Source organism: Ambystoma mexicanum, chromosome 4q, assembly GCF_040938575.1.
Source record: "Ambystoma mexicanum isolate Mex_15411 chromosome 4q, UKY_AmexF1_1, whole genome shotgun sequence".
NCBI lineage: Eukaryota > Metazoa > Chordata > Amphibia > Caudata > Ambystomatidae > Ambystoma > Ambystoma mexicanum.
The window spans coordinates 186,512,637-186,528,397 of record NC_090928.1 but is presented as its reverse complement, the minus strand read 5'-3'; the positions used below and the strand labels follow the sequence as shown (position 1 = coordinate 186,528,397).

At 40.7% G+C, this 15,761-nt stretch overlaps 1 protein-coding gene across 1 annotated transcript in view; it reads left to right on the top strand.

The window, feature by feature from the left end:
• Positions 1-15,761, top strand: part of LOC138467575 (chitin synthase chs-2-like) — a 299,897-nt gene that overhangs the window by 141,489 nt on the left and 142,647 nt on the right. The window contains exons 7-8 of the mRNA XM_069607708.1: positions 5,253-5,433; positions 6,883-6,990. Coding sequence (XP_069463809.1) covers positions 5,253-5,433; positions 6,883-6,990 — 289 coding nt within the window. The remainder of the gene's footprint in view (positions 1-5,252; positions 5,434-6,882; positions 6,991-15,761) is intronic.

Genomic DNA, 15,761 nt, shown 5'->3' with positions numbered 1-15,761 from the left:
GCACTGCAGGGCAACCAAGAAGCCCTGTTGTGAAAATGGGCCATTGGATGTGGCAATCAACTAACACTTCTGGGTACAGACCAAGACACATTGAAAAATAACCCAAACTATGTTAAAAAAAAGTTATGGGAGCTTGATTGGTGTACAACGATTGATGATCGGAATCGTCACAAGCTCATGGAAGATGCAGCAACTGAGGCTAAAGATCGAAGGAAATGTTACGCTCACCTGGCTCCCACGGGGGCATTGATCGGAACTGGGCCGCTGTTGTTTCCACCAGCGTGACGCGTAGCGCCGAGATGACTGACTGGACTGGCCCACTCAGCCTAGTTTGTCTGGCTTGCAGGAATATCCTTCTGCAAAGGGGAAAGGGGATTAACCACCCGTGGAATTGAGCGTTAACCCACCTTCCCCACCCCCCCCCGTTGTCTTCCCACAGATCACTCTTGATGTCCCCTCTTTAGTCTCACCTGATGGTTTGGAAGGATGAGCTCTCCACCCTGCATCAAACGCAGGGGCGCGTAGATGACCAGTTACTTCACTGGTGTGGAGGAACTGGCGAGTTCCAGAACGGTATTGACTCTAAGAATCCAGGCAAGGCGCCGTGAGACGGTAGGTAGAAAGAGTTCAAAATGTCTGATCTTCACTCTGTCCGATTCCTTGCAGGTTGCCGGTTTGCCGTCACGAAGAGTTCCACGCGGCAACTGGTAAGATTTAGGTAAGTCTATTGTGGAGATAGGTTTTCCCCTATAGTCCTTTGTTTTCCCCTTAGGGGCCGGGGTACGGCGAAGATGCAGTGCAAGCTGCGCCGACCCGAGATGAGCTAATTACTCCCTGTGGTAAATCAGGTAAGTCTTGGGGGAGTAGCTTGCCTTATTGTCCTTTTGTTTCCCCTTAGGGGCCGGGGTACGGGGAAGATGCTGTGTAAGCTGCGCCGACCCGAGATGAGCTAAGTACCCCCTGTGGTAATCAGGTAAGTCTTTGGGGGTAGCTTGCTTACTTGTCCTTTTGTTTTCCCTTAGCTCACCTTGTTATTCTTGTCTCCATAGGTGTCGGCAAGCGGCCGGGAGGTGCTGAAGATCGCGATGGAATGTGGAGATGCAGCGAAGGCCGGTGAGTTCAGCGCGGCGCTGCGAGATGCGAGGCGACGTACGTGTGACTTCTTGCTTCCAGCTCGAGTGCGTGATGGATCAAGGATTCAGGTAAGGATTACTGTGATGCTCCCATTCTAACCTCTTCTCCTTCTTTCTTCTTATTTCTAGGAGCTCCGGGCTTGAAGCGCGCGTGGCAGAAGACTGGAAGCTGCTGCAGGCAGGGTGAGCGTTACGCTGCTGGATGCAGAATAACGCGAAGTGTGTGCTGCTGTTCGGGCGTGGTTTAAATAGCCTTGGAAGAAGTCCCAGGTAAGTATCCTTCCATAGCCCCACCCGAATAAAAAGTAGTCCCTCAGGTAAAATAGTCCCTCCTAAGCCTCATTTGGCTTGAGGCCCTTTGCAGCATGGTCTGCATCAGGTAAGTATGCAGCATGGTCTGCATCAGGTGAGTTTTCTACAATGAGCCTGGCGCCCATGGCGCCAGGACTGACTCTATGTTTATGAGCCTGGAGCCATAGGCACCAGGACTGCACCCAAACAGCCCCTAGCTGGGGTCCTTGGGCGCGCTCAAAATGGCATGATGACTGCTTCCGGGGTTGCTGGGCCTGATCTGGTTTCCCGGGGACAGGCATCATGACAGGAAACCGCTGCAATATGTGATGAAGTCAGCCAATGCAAGACATCGAGCTATCTACATGAAATTCCGACTAAATCTCTTTAACACCAGGGTGAGTCAAGCGATAAGGGCGTGAAAAATGACAGCGATTTTAAGCTGTCGCTTTTGCAGTAAACAGCAAGAGACTCTCAAGCATCTAACCTTATACTGTGAAAGCTTGAAAGACTTGAGATCTGTGCATTTGGGAAACCTGGTACGACAATATTCTACCCTCTGTGGCGAAGACTTATGAGGAAAATTCTACAGTCCGCATGAAAAAGACATTTATGGGTTGACAAACTTTCTACAATCCCTGAAGATTTTGTTAAAAACCCAATAAGAAAGAAATGGAAATCATACTGAAACTAATACCAGTGTGTCGGAGATGAAGAAGTGCGAACTTGCGCCAAAGTATTCTTCTGATGCCGCCGCGGTGGAAACAAAGCTGGTTGATCGAACAAGAGGGAATCATTGAGAACCATAAGACAAGCTGTGGCAAAGAATTTGTTATTATGTATCGAAATTCTGCTAAACGTTGTTTTCTCTAGGCCCTCCAACACACTATAGGAGGAGGGATAAAGAATTCTTTAAAAAAAGTTTGTATAAACTAAATGAAATTAAAAAAAGAAATTCATTATATTTTTTTTTATTTTTAAAGTGCATATTAGTTTACAAAGAAACATTTTGCACAGAACCATCCAATAATACAAAATACATAGTTCAATTAAACTAATCTCATACAGGAAGACTAAACATGTTACAACATAAAATCTATTAAAATGTACCCACACATTAAAAAAGGTAATATCACACCCTGAAGTGCTGGTGCTAATACTGATCCTGTCTTCATGAGTACAGATTAGTTAATCTTCTTTAAAAAACAAGTTAATAGCGTTTAAAAACCCAAGTAATGAGAGTGACAGACATAATTAATGCCAGAAAGCCTGGGTATTTGTCCAACTAATGTCATCTACAAATCTGCTAAAGAAATTAACTTTGTAACCCCTGCAAACTTGTCCATTGTATAACAAGGTGGACTAGATTCATCAATACTCCCAATTCCTTACAATATTCACCGCTCTCTCTTGAAATTGTTCCCCCATTTCTAATACATCTAATTTCATCAGTTGGTAGCAAACTCAGCCGAACTCTCAGGAATTGTTTTCGCCAATACCAATTCAGTATAGTGGACAAATATTTAGGGATGGTGCCCTGGTTTCGCAAATCTCAGTGTAAATGATTATATTGTTTGTATTTCAAAATTGCATTCCTAGTGTCCATCCAATCCTTAACAAAAGTCTCCTTTTGGCTTCTCAGGATTCTCAAATGAAAGGGTCATTGTTATCACATAGGTTTGCATGATGTTTTCTGCTCTCAGCCTAAAATTAAATTCCTTTGCTTCAAATTTAGTAACAGGCAATGCACTCAAATCATTACTAATGAAAGAAGTGTGGAGCTCAACCTGAAGAGCGTTACACCCTTCTCCCACTGTGATGGTATAGTAAAATGCTGTTAGATGCAAATTAAAACTTTTCGCATTGTTCGAATTCCAAGTAATAACATTTAATTGTGGTTAACGCGTACATTTGTCCTCTTCTTAATAAATAATAGTTGTAATCATGAAAAAAATAACAAACAGCACAGCTATTCTCAAATTTAAAAAAATTAAATTCCATTAATAGATTATTAGATACAAAATGATAATCTATACAAGAAGAGGAACTGCCATTAGTCCAATTATTGTGTGCCCCAAATCTCCCCTTACATTTCCATTGAGCATTTGCAGACCCCAAGAACCTGGTAATGATAACCATTTGCTACCATGAGTAGGTTTTTTTGTCCACTTTCTTATTCGGAGGCCAACACGTATCCCTTGTAGGAAAAGATTATAAACACAGTTTGCACCATCACTCATCAATAAATCCATAAACTCAGACAATCGGGCATGAGAAGTGTATATCGCGGAATATGAGTAAATGTTTCTCAATATAAAAACACTATTTGGATACTCTATTGTCTTCATCTTTATTTTGACCACTAGGATACCAAATTATGTATTCAAAACTATTAAGAGAGCAATCAAAATGCTCAAATGTATGGCTGTTATTTGCCCCCCCCCGAAGGTCTACCTCCATTGTCCGAGGTGGCTAATTGTTTTACTGTTTTATACCCATCTATGATGATCGGTGATACAAACCACACTTCCTGAAGCAGAATAATCAGTTGTAGGCCCAAATAATTTCTACGCTCTACATTACCACCACCTTAGAGGCACAGCAAAGCCAGTGCCATACTAACAAATGCACAAATGCATGTGTGTGCACGCCTGCTTGCTAAGATAGTGAACTGCACCTGGTACCAATGCTGCTACTGCACCGCACACCCAAGCCACCCACCATGCTGAAGCAGTGCTGCCAGTGAGCAGGCTGTCTAGAGCAGTTTCCGGGCATGAACAGTTCTTCATTAAACTGGTTATCTATCACACCAGCACTGCTGTGGCCCACACTGTTGTATTTTGATGTGTGACTAAGCCTAACTGACAGTTAAACAAAATGAAGTTGCCTAAACCCCAAATATCATAATTAAACTTAGTTTGAGACAATAAGTACCGGTGCTCAGAAGCTGGGGCTCAGCCCCGGCAAACACCCCACAAATTAAACACTGTTTATAGGTTACTGAAGTGTTGTCTATTGCATGGAAATTACCTTTAAATCCACCCCAAAGTAGAAAACAAAATATGAATTTGGTTTATCAAGGTTACCTTATTACTTCATTTGAAATGACAAAATGGATTTATGACCATGTTTAGGCAGATGATTGCTGTGTATTTTTATTGAAACACATTTAGGTCTTTTGGCAGCTCACAACAAGTCAGAAGAAAATTTGACAAAGTAAAGGATTTCTCAAAAATAGGAGGCTGAAATGTCACACGGTTATACAAGGAGGATATGCATGGGCTCTGTGAAACATTTTGAACACTTTGGCTCGTAATGTTAAACTCCACAATATATAACTAAATTAATATGCCATGCTTCCTGAATATAAGTTGGTCGCGCAGTTCCATAACCTGGGAATCCCCCTCCCAAGCAGCTAAGTTGAGGTCCGAAAACCCGCCATCTTTCTAAAATTCACTTCAGTTTTCAAGTGTCCATAATTAATATGTATTTAAACAATGTATTTATTATGTTTTTCAGTGAGCTTAACAGGCAAGAAAATCCAGTCTCTGACTAAACTCACCTTACAGACAATTATTTATTCTAGATTCCCCTCAATGGTTATGAAGCCCACGAATACAGAGAATACAAGTTAACTTTCTTGAATTTTGGGGAACTGTTTCATGCTTTTTTTGTATACAAAAACAAATATGCTTTAATGTGGTTTAAATGACTTTCTATGTAAAAACTCTGCTCTAAATCAGAGATGGGCTCGAATATTTTATGCCTAGTGCTCTGCGAAAGCTTGGGAAGATATACACTTATTCAGTTTGATTTTGTGATTTTCAGGGTCTTTACGTATGACGAGGAACATCGATTTTTAAGCTGTTCAGATTCAAGCTTTCTTCGGCCGAAGGTCATGGTGACACCCTATGGCGGACAGCTCAAATACATTCTTCCAAAGGGGAACTCTCTCTATGTGCACCTTAAGGACAAGGACCGCATCCGTCACAGGAAGAGGTGGTCACAGGTACATTTTCTGTGGAATGCAAGCAAGACATTCCTCAACATGTGGTGCCACTGTTGAAGCTCACCAATTAACATATGCTTATTGTAATAAGGCAATACTTAGCAGTGTCCAGGGCTTTAACAACTGATAATGTATTAGATGTTATTGGCTGGGATTTCTCGTGCAAAACGTTCTAGGATACGCATCACCTTTCAAACGGTCATGTATCTCTATAAAACTGCCCTGATCCCCCAAGCCTTCTTACTTGAAGCCGATGTCCCCTGCTCACATACTACTGCCCTTTCCCCAAAACAAATGGATTGTTTTTCTGCAGATGTCATCCCAAAGAAAATGTCCCTGTCTTTCCACATTCCTATTCACCACAAATTATTCTAGAATTCCTCCTTCAATATGATGGGTATGATTTCCAATGTTTTGGCACCCACATTTTAAAACTGTGCCACTAGTCATCCCTGTTCACTCATTGCCACAAGTATGTAGCCTTCCTGCCCACATGGTGCTGCTCCTTTCCCACATAGTTATGTGCTACAGATCGCCAACTCTCTCCCCGTTAGAAGTGCTGCTCTCTAATGATTTGGGACAAATGTCCTGTACCTCATAGCGTACCTCTTTGGTCAAGACCATGTTTTTGTGGATGTTGCAGATGTGAGGGTCCACCATTACGCATTCTAAACTCACTCTGCCCCCACACATTCCCTGTTAGCCTAGATTCCCTCCATAAACAAACCAAGCAGCATGGCTGAAGTAATGGCTTACCCCCAGTTCTTGTCAAGCCGGAGGGCTTTCCTGACATTAAGTGTTGGAGCATAACAGAGAGAAGATGATATGTTGCAAATGGGGACATGGATGGTAGGTACCCAGTCAATGTATCTAAAACATTACAGAGTGATACATTTCGCTGCAGATTATAAAACAGAAAAACACAGAAAACATTAAATAACTACATAAAGGGTACCGAGGTAAGGCGTTAAAATGGGTCGGGATGGGGTTGGGTTGGCGTTATAAGACTGGAAAATCAAGGTGTTTGTGGGGGACCCCCCAAATAAAATTTTTAAAAAATTGGTGTTGTCCGGTGTTTTGACCATGATGAAATGTACCACTCTGTAATGTCAGTTGGTAAAATCACAAATAAACACATGGACTTCCCTGAGCTGATGCATTGGACGTACCCTCCAGGGTTAGGACTCTGTAAGAGCCTCATGTTACTTGGCCATGTGGTTGACTATAAGGAGAGAAGATTACCTTGTGAGATTTAGCAAATTACCTTCTTATCTGAGGGGGCGTTTCATAAGACTGAAATTTTTGATTTGAAATGCAGAGACACAGTACACGCGAGAGAGATCATTATAACACGGCTGCCCATTCTTTACTTTCTCCAGCTGTGCTTGAGCTCCACGTTCAGAAATGTGCTTTGAACAGGGTTGCTGTGTGTGTGTGCTGCTCTTTCAGATCATGTACCTGTATTACTTGCTGGGATGGAAACTCTACCGGAAGTACCATACTTCAGCAACGATGGAAGGGGGCAAATGGCAGGAGGATTTAAAGCTCAGATTCCAGGTACTCTTCTTAGAATTATTTCCCATATTTTATACACTGGTGAAAGGAGACATTTTGATAAGAAATGTGGCAATGCGACAGAGAAGCCAACACAAAACACTTGGTTCACGTGTTGTCTCAATTATCAAAACATGTTTTGCCTACGCTCGGGATAGTCTCATCTCCTTCATTATAAGCACGCCCAGATTGGAGACACTAACAACGGTGCGAGTAAAATAAATACATGTAGTTTTGCTTGAACTAAAGCGAGGCATTCAATATTCTTCATTTGCTATATAGAAGAGATTGGCGTGGTGGTTTGAGGGTGGCTGTGCTAATAAAGATATGTAAATGGCTATAAATAATCTCTCACATTATGCTGTTTGCCATCCACAAACCCAGTGGTTTCTTCCAACTCCACCACCTGGATCTCATGCTGCTAAATAACCTATCCCAATAATTCATTATAAAGCACCTTGCAAGGAGATTCCGCCACTCCCGTTGTTCTCCTTGTCTGCAGTGTTTCTGAGTGAAGCACTCACCTTTCTTTTCAATAACTGCAATAGGTACAGATATAAAAGCATACTTTTTCCATTGAGTTGGACTTAGATTGTGGCTTGATATTGTTGAGTCAGGCTATTGTCCTCAGTTAGCGGCCTTCTTGGGGACTCCCATTCCTAGATACCTATTGGACAAAGGCATTCTGTTGTATTCTTAGGACTGTGTATCCTCTACCTTTGCATCATGGACATTGAGGGCCCGATTCATGGAATATTTGCCTGATTCAAAGTGGATTTGCACTGCTGAAAAGTTACTTTGCACTGCCGACACAAACCCTGGTTCATGGAATCGTGCAAAGTCCGGGCAAAGTCATTTTGTACTGCAAAATTAACTATGCGCTGACTTTGCCCTGACTTTGCACTGTAAAAATACACTTTGCACGGTTCAATGAATAATGGTTTGTGTCGGCAGTGCAAATTCACTTTGAACCAGGCAAATATTCCATGAATTGGGCCCTTGGAATCTAGGAAATCTGGAACGAACAATCTGCATGTTTGTAGCACATATGCATGTATTTATTTGCGGTTGGAGTGAACTAAGCAGTACCGGCAACATTGGGGGAAATGTCTGATTCTGCATTTCGGACTATTATGAAATTGTTATGTTTTTCCCCCAAAACATTCTTACCAGAATTAGAATTTGTTTGTCAACTACTTCAATAACGGTTCGTTTTTTCAATACACCAGTGCGCACTTTACATAAAAGATATCCTGAAAATAATTAATCTTCTGGATTATGTCCTGCGTAGTAAGCATTAGTAAGCAGAAAACTCCAATGAGGAGATTTCACCTTTTTTTAATAAGAACTTCTCCAGTACATGTTCATAAGCAGAGCGAACTTCCTAATCTTGGAAAACAAGTAAGTTGCTGTGTAATCCTCCAGCAAAAGTTTAGTTTGCACTATTGCATGTCACTAAAGTAAGTGGGAAACTCAAGTAGGAAGTTGAGACTACTTCCGACAGGGAAATATTTCTGTGTAGTATATTTGTCCACTTTCCTCCCCGCAGAAAAATGAGCAAAGAAAATCATAGAAAGTAATTTAGGAGTTTATTTTATTTAATATTTATTTATTTTGATGGCGAGACAACAATACCGTAAGTCTAATGATGACTGATTTACTCTTATCCAAATATACCCCAAATAGTAACAGTCCAAATGATAGCACAAAAATGTATGAAAAGAGTTGTATTTTTATTCACAATTTCATATCATACTTTATCCAACAATAAAAAAGAGATTTCTAATATCATTGTCTTTTCTATGCTCTTGGCATTAGTTATTGCTGCTGTCACCAACATACTACACACCTGATACACTGTAAAATTAATCCTTAAAAAAAGTCTGCTGAGTTTAAAAAGATGACTGTGATTGCGCTGCCATCCCATGCACCAGAAACGCACCAGTATGTCCTTCCAATGTGGATGTCACTTCTGAAGGGGACGGATTGTTGAATCTGCTAGTTGTTGATGTGAACTCTAGTTTACAATGCATAGTTAATCATTAAAGTGATTTTACCAGTATATACTCAATAGTAACACACACTGTATTGGCCATTAGAAATTAATTTGTGCCTTCTTCAGAAACGGCCTCTTATTATGACAAATCTCTTCAAGTTATTCCCTTCATGTGACGGTCCCGAAGTCATCACCTCATTGTTCATGACTGGGGTGCTTTCCAAATTAAAGCACAATAGTACCTGTTATAAATGATGCATTCGCTGACACAAGGCGTTATATTTTCTCAAGTATTTAATTGTAAGAGAAAGTCCCCAGGTGGGTGCGACTCCCTTCATTCTCATCTCATCTGTTGTATGGTTCTGGAATCCTGAGATTCCAGAACCATACTACATCATATGGATCATGTCAAGCAGTTATATACACATTATAACATCTCCCCCTCCACGTATTCCTTACAATAAAACAAAATAAAGTTTTGCATCAAGGAAATATGGAGAAAGAACAGAAAAAGAAATGTGACTGCAAGAAATATGAAGAAAGAACAGAAAAGGAAACATGACTAAAGCACATGGTGTGGAAACACCAAACAACAAAAATAAACTGTGTAACTTAATTAATTCTATCTATAATCACATGTAAAGGATATGGTTTTAAAACTCTGCCACTTTTATGCATCGCAAGGGTGACCAAAACAGGATGCTGCACTTAAAATAATGTTTAATAAAAAATAAAATCCTTCTTGAAATTTCATATTATTCTCCTATTCTTCGATGACATGTCACTCTTCTCACCAGTGTCTCTGGAATTCTCCACCATATACTCCTCATCTGATGAAACCCCTTCTACCGATGGTACAATGTCATCACACGACCACTTCCTGCCATCTTCTAGGATCACATACTTCCTTGAACACTTCACCACTCTTTGAGGAGCTCTGTATTTAGACTCTTCTTTCAACATCTTCTTTGGCTCTTTGACATGAATCCAGTCTCCCTCTTTAATCTCACTTTCCACCGCATGTTTATTGTCATCATAATACCTCTTATATTCTGCTTGTCTTTTCTTCACTCTTCTCACTATCTCCTCCATGTTAATCTCTCTATTCCTTTTTGCCACAAGCCATGCAGGTCTTAGTCTATTAGAGGCTGTGTGAAAGGTTCTTCTTCTGTCGCTGAGTGTGGGGTCACTCTATCAATGTTCAATGCCTCCTTTAATGTCTCTTTCTATGACAGGTTGTTGGAAATCGCTAGCTGAATTATGCCTTTTATGAATCCATTCATCCTTTCAACTAACTCATTGGCCATTGGATGATATAATGTTGTTCTGTGCTCAAAGGCTCTCTCTCTCATGACATTTTGCACCACTGTCCACATGAACTGAACCCCATTATCTGATATTATTTCTTGGGGGTCTCCTTATCAGTTAATAATCTCTTCCAGAAACTTTTCATGGTGGTAACAGTCCCTTCCGCAATACCCTACTTCACCCATTTGGATGTATAGTCTACTAATACAATGATATGAACCTTTTAGGGTCCCAGTGTTTCATATGGTCCTGTTACATCAATAGCTAATTTGGTCCATACAGACTTCAAAACTTCCACCAGTTGTAAAGGAGTTGGTTGTACTCTCTTCCCCTTATCGCTAACAGCACATGTTGTGCACTCCTTGACTAACAGTTCCATCTGATTCTACATACTCGGCCGCCAATATACCTCTCTCACCCTCCTTTTGGTAAGGCTTCTCCCCACGTGGCCTTCATGAGTAATCTCCATTATGCTCTCCTTCAATGACACTGGTGGAATGATTCAGTCTCCTCTGTATACACATGTATCATCACTCAGAATTTCATCTTTTTTCTTATTTAACATCGTGATGCTTTGATCAACATCCCTCCAGTCACTTCTAATAGCTCTTATCAAATATTCCTGTTCAACGTCTTCATTGACTGCTCTGGCCCATTCCTCCTTGGAAATACTTGGATGTATATGGGCTCCTATACACTCTGTGCTCTGTTCCTCCATGGATTCATCATCTCTCTCATTGTTACCATCACAGTCCCAAGGTAACCTTGAAAAACAGTCTGCCACAATATTAGACTTGCCTGGAGTGTATTTCACTTTAACATTATATTGCATGATGTCCAAGATCCACCTCCTAATCCGTGGTGATGTTAAATGTGGACTTTTGGATTGAGTACATGAATTAATGGTTTATGGTCAGTTCTCTGTTCAATTAGCACACCCAAACGAGACTTCTAAAGTGTTCTAATATCCACCTCACTCCCAACGCTTCTCTCTCAATGGTGGAATGATTCTTTTCTGCCCCTTTCAGAATTCTGGATGCAAAAGCAATTGGCACTATGGTGCCCCCTTGCACGTGTTCGAGGACGCCTCCCAACCCAATATTACTGGCATCCACTGAAATTATATTCTAAGCACTGCAATCAAACATTTTGAGTATTGCAGCTTTGTTTATGAATCTCTCTAATTGTTCAAATTCTTCTCTGCATCATCATGCCACATGAATCTTACACATTTACTCATTAGATCTCTCATATTTCTTGTCTTGTCTGAATAATGATGTATGAATTTTGAATGGTATTCAGTCAATCCCAAAAAACTCTTGAGCTGATCTTTATTCATGGGTTCAGGAATATCCAAAATTGTATCTACTAGGGCTTTGTTTTTGGTTTTATTCCTTCAGCATTTATGCAATGACCCAAGTACGTTACTTCACTCTTTTTAAGTTTGCACTTGTCTATCCTCAGCGTGAGACCTCTCTCTTATATTACTTGCAAAACCCCCAACAGTTTTTCATTGTGTTCCTCTTCCCTCATTGCTGAAATAAGTATATTGTCTTGAAAATAATGAACGCCTTGGAGACCATCAAACAGCTGATGCATCAGCCTCTGAAAACGGCTGCTGTCGAGGCTAACCCAAAAGGTATCCTCTTGTATCTGAAAGCCCCTAATGGACTGATGAATGATGTGAGGTGTCTCGATTCCTCATCAAGTACCACTTGGTGATAGGCTGAAGACAAGTCTAGGATTGTAAAGAACTTTGCCGGCTTCACTGTAGTTAGCATCTCTCCTATATTCGGCAAATGATGTCTATCTACCCAAATGTTTGCATTCAGATCTCTCAAATCTACACACACCCTGATTGCCCCATACGGTTTGTGCACAATGACAATTGGGGAAAACCATTCCGAGCTCTATTGGTTTGATAATGTCTTGTCCGCACAATCTTGCAAGCTCTTTCTGTAGGGCTACCCTCGTGCCAATGGGAATATTTCCTACTTTATGCACCATTGGCTTGGCAGCCCTTTCCAACACAATCGGGTGCTTAAAACCTTTTAATGTTCCAATGCTCTCATTGAATACTCTCGGAAAACTCTTTGCTAGATTTTCACTGGTTTCACAACTGTCTTCAGTGATGCTCAAGATGGGGATATTTTCTCCTGGGTGTATTCTAATTTGCAATGATGCCTGTTCCCACCATCCTACAATGGAAAAAAAAAATCTATTGAAACAAAACAATTGAAAGTTCTTTCAAATATGTCTCTACATCCACCATGGTATAAGGTGAACCGGTATCAACCATTATTTACTAGCATAGAAACCCAAGGGCCCACACCCCCTTCAACTGGTGTGAGCATCAGAATCTGTACTTCTTCCCCCATCCCATCAGTAACAGACAGCAGACTGTTCGGGCCACCAATATCCTCCAACACTTTCATGCTTGTCATGTTGTTCCTTGCAAAATGACTCCCGTCCCTTTGTATTCCACCCATGGGGTGGATCCAGCTCTACCTCTCCCCCTGGTATTCTGGCATACATTGCCAAAATGACCTACATAACCGCATCTGTAACACTCTGCAGAATACGCTGGGCATTCCTTCTCTATATTGGTGTGTCTGTACTTGCCACATTTGTAACATCTGCCTTGCATTCTATTAAACAGATCTTTCTCTTTCCTTATATTATTACTGGGGTTGTTTTTTTGTCATTCTTTTTACCAATTCAGTTAACGTCTCCTCATCCTTTTCATACTTTTCATCTTGGACATCTTGGATGTACCTCACTTCATTGCTCCCCATTTTATAATGCATCTCCCTCATGCATTTCTCCCCTAAATCCATTCATCTAGCTTTCTCAGTTGCCTGTTCCAAGGTCGGGTCCTTCGCTTGCCTCAGTCGTTGTTGGATGCAGGGTTCTGCAACTGGCAAAACTAATTGACTCCTCAAATATTCATCAGCAACTCCTGTAAACCTGCATGTTGATATAAGACCTCTTAGTGCAGCTATTTACGTGTCAACACATTCTCCTTTGTTTTGTCGCCTTCACTACGGCACTCTCATATATCCTATTGTTACCAGAAACAGTGGCTGAATCTCCTGAACCAACATCAATGTCAGCCTGATCTGGTAGTGTTCTGAATATTCTTAGGGCTTCCGCATGTACACAGTTCAATAATGTGGCTTCCTTCAGATCGTCATTGAATTTGGTCCCTCCTATCGCCCTCAAATATACCTGGAAACTATCTAACCATTGCTCCCAGGTGCATACTGGATTTCCTGGATGTGCCAGAAATTGAATTGGGGCAGCAATATTCTGCATCTTGGTTGTTGTACTGAATGAGTTCTGTTTTGATAATAACATACGCTGTTGTGGAGTAGTCTTTGTTTTATTTCATTTACTAAAGTAATTCTTGTAACATCCCTCTTGATGTTTGCTTGTGTGCATATTCCAAATGCTTCTTTAATAACATTTACCATTAAATTGTCTCTCCAACTTCAGTGTGTCTATTTTGTTTTAATTTCATTGTTTCCCTATCCGTTTCGTTTCTGTATACTTTGTGTCACTTTTATTGCATTCCTTTCCGTTTTGTTTCACTATATTGCCTTGTTTAATTCTTCACCCTCATCACTCTCTATTAAGTACTTGTGAGTGATTGATTAAGTACACTCGTTTATCAACTTTCATTGTAGCAATCCACTATCAGTTTTACCAGCTGCAGGTCAGCAATCGCAAAATTACTGGGTTTGTTCTGCATGCGTTATCATTGTATCTCCCTTCCGCTGTATGCTGCGTGTTTCGAGTTTGCTCTGTATGATAGTTTATGTGGTTGCTATGGCAACACTCATCTGCTTGCAAGATGGCCCCACGTACTCAATGTTTCTTGAGGTCATTTTCTCTAACTCTCCATTCACGGCTCACGTATCCTTTCATATAATGCACCTCAACTGCTGTCTCTTCACAGATTCGTACGCGAATATATATTTTCAGTGCTAATCTGTCGTGACACTCACTGGTAAATGCTTGCCATGCCACTGATTTCGTTCTCCGACTTGCTTTGTTCGTGAACCAATGGTGATCTGTTACTTCGCATGTCTTCCATTCATCATTTCACTGCCGGGGTCTTTCTCTCAGCAACAAACGCTCCTCATCGCCAATCTGTTACAAATTATGTGTTCGCTGACACAAGGCGTTATATTTTCTCAAGTATTTAATTGTAAGAGAAAGTCCCCAGGTGGGTGCGACTCCCTTCATTCTCATCTCATCTGTTGTATGGTTCTGGAATCCTGAGATTCCAGAACTATACTACATCATATGCATCACGTCAAGCAGTTATATACACTCTATAACAGTACTCAAGGTCATCTGTGTAGTTTTCAAGTATAAAGCTACTTGTGTTAGCCATCCCTTTGCAGTATTTATACCTAAACATAGTGTGACACATTCAAACTCAATTCAAGCAAATTCAGCACCAATAACTGGCCCTCCACTGTAAATAGATCTCAAAACTCCTTTCGGTGCAGCATTCAATCCCTTGCTCATCAGTAGCAGAATGGGCAGGCGCTATGCCACACAAGTAAGTTGAAAACTCACATAAGAAATAGTTACTACTATTGATAGGGAAAAACAATCCCAGAATTATTTTAGACCTATAAAATTGTTGCATAACTTATGTTAATAAATTTTAGGATGCTTTATTTCCTCTGCTTATTAAAGACAATCCTAAATAAGTTAAATTAAGTTGTCAATTATTGTGATTGAGTGAAAACCAACACTTCACTATTTAAGGTTAGACAAATATTTCATAAAGTAAACATTAAACACAAATATTGAATTTATTTGACCTAAAAAAGTGAAACATTTTTCCAGTGTGTGTAGTGGTTTCATTGTGAAAACCTTTAAACTTGGAATATCTTCTAAAACGTGATGGGTAGGACTATACATCTGGATTCACAGAGAGGAATTGAAATGTTTGTAGCATCATTTACCCATAATGTATTGCAGGTAGCCCTTTCACTTGGGGGGAGGGTATATTCTGATACGAGAGACAGTAGCTCTGCAGCTGTGATAGAATGACCCTTAACTTAAAGTGTGGTACAAGAGTGCCTGTGTCTCAATTTCATGGAGATTGCTATTTGCCAATTAGGAATAGGGTGTTTCTGTTAAAATGACAAGCTGTGAATGAACTAAAACTGATTTTGAGAAGAAGTCCCGTTATCAACTTAAGATCTGCTTGCCTTTGGTCTTGCAGGCTTGAAGTTGAACCAGAGTTGAACTGATTGTTCTGTAAACCTTTCCTTTGATAGCTTGGGCCTTGGGATAGACCTGCTGCTCCTAAGCAAATACCTGAAAGAACTAGAGGGCTTTGTTTGGTAGATGTGGTGGCTTAGAGGGAAAATTAGTTGTCTAGCTCACCCTCATTCGGTCTCTGAAAAGAGAAGTAATAGAGTACCTTAAGGCTCTCATCCCCACATCT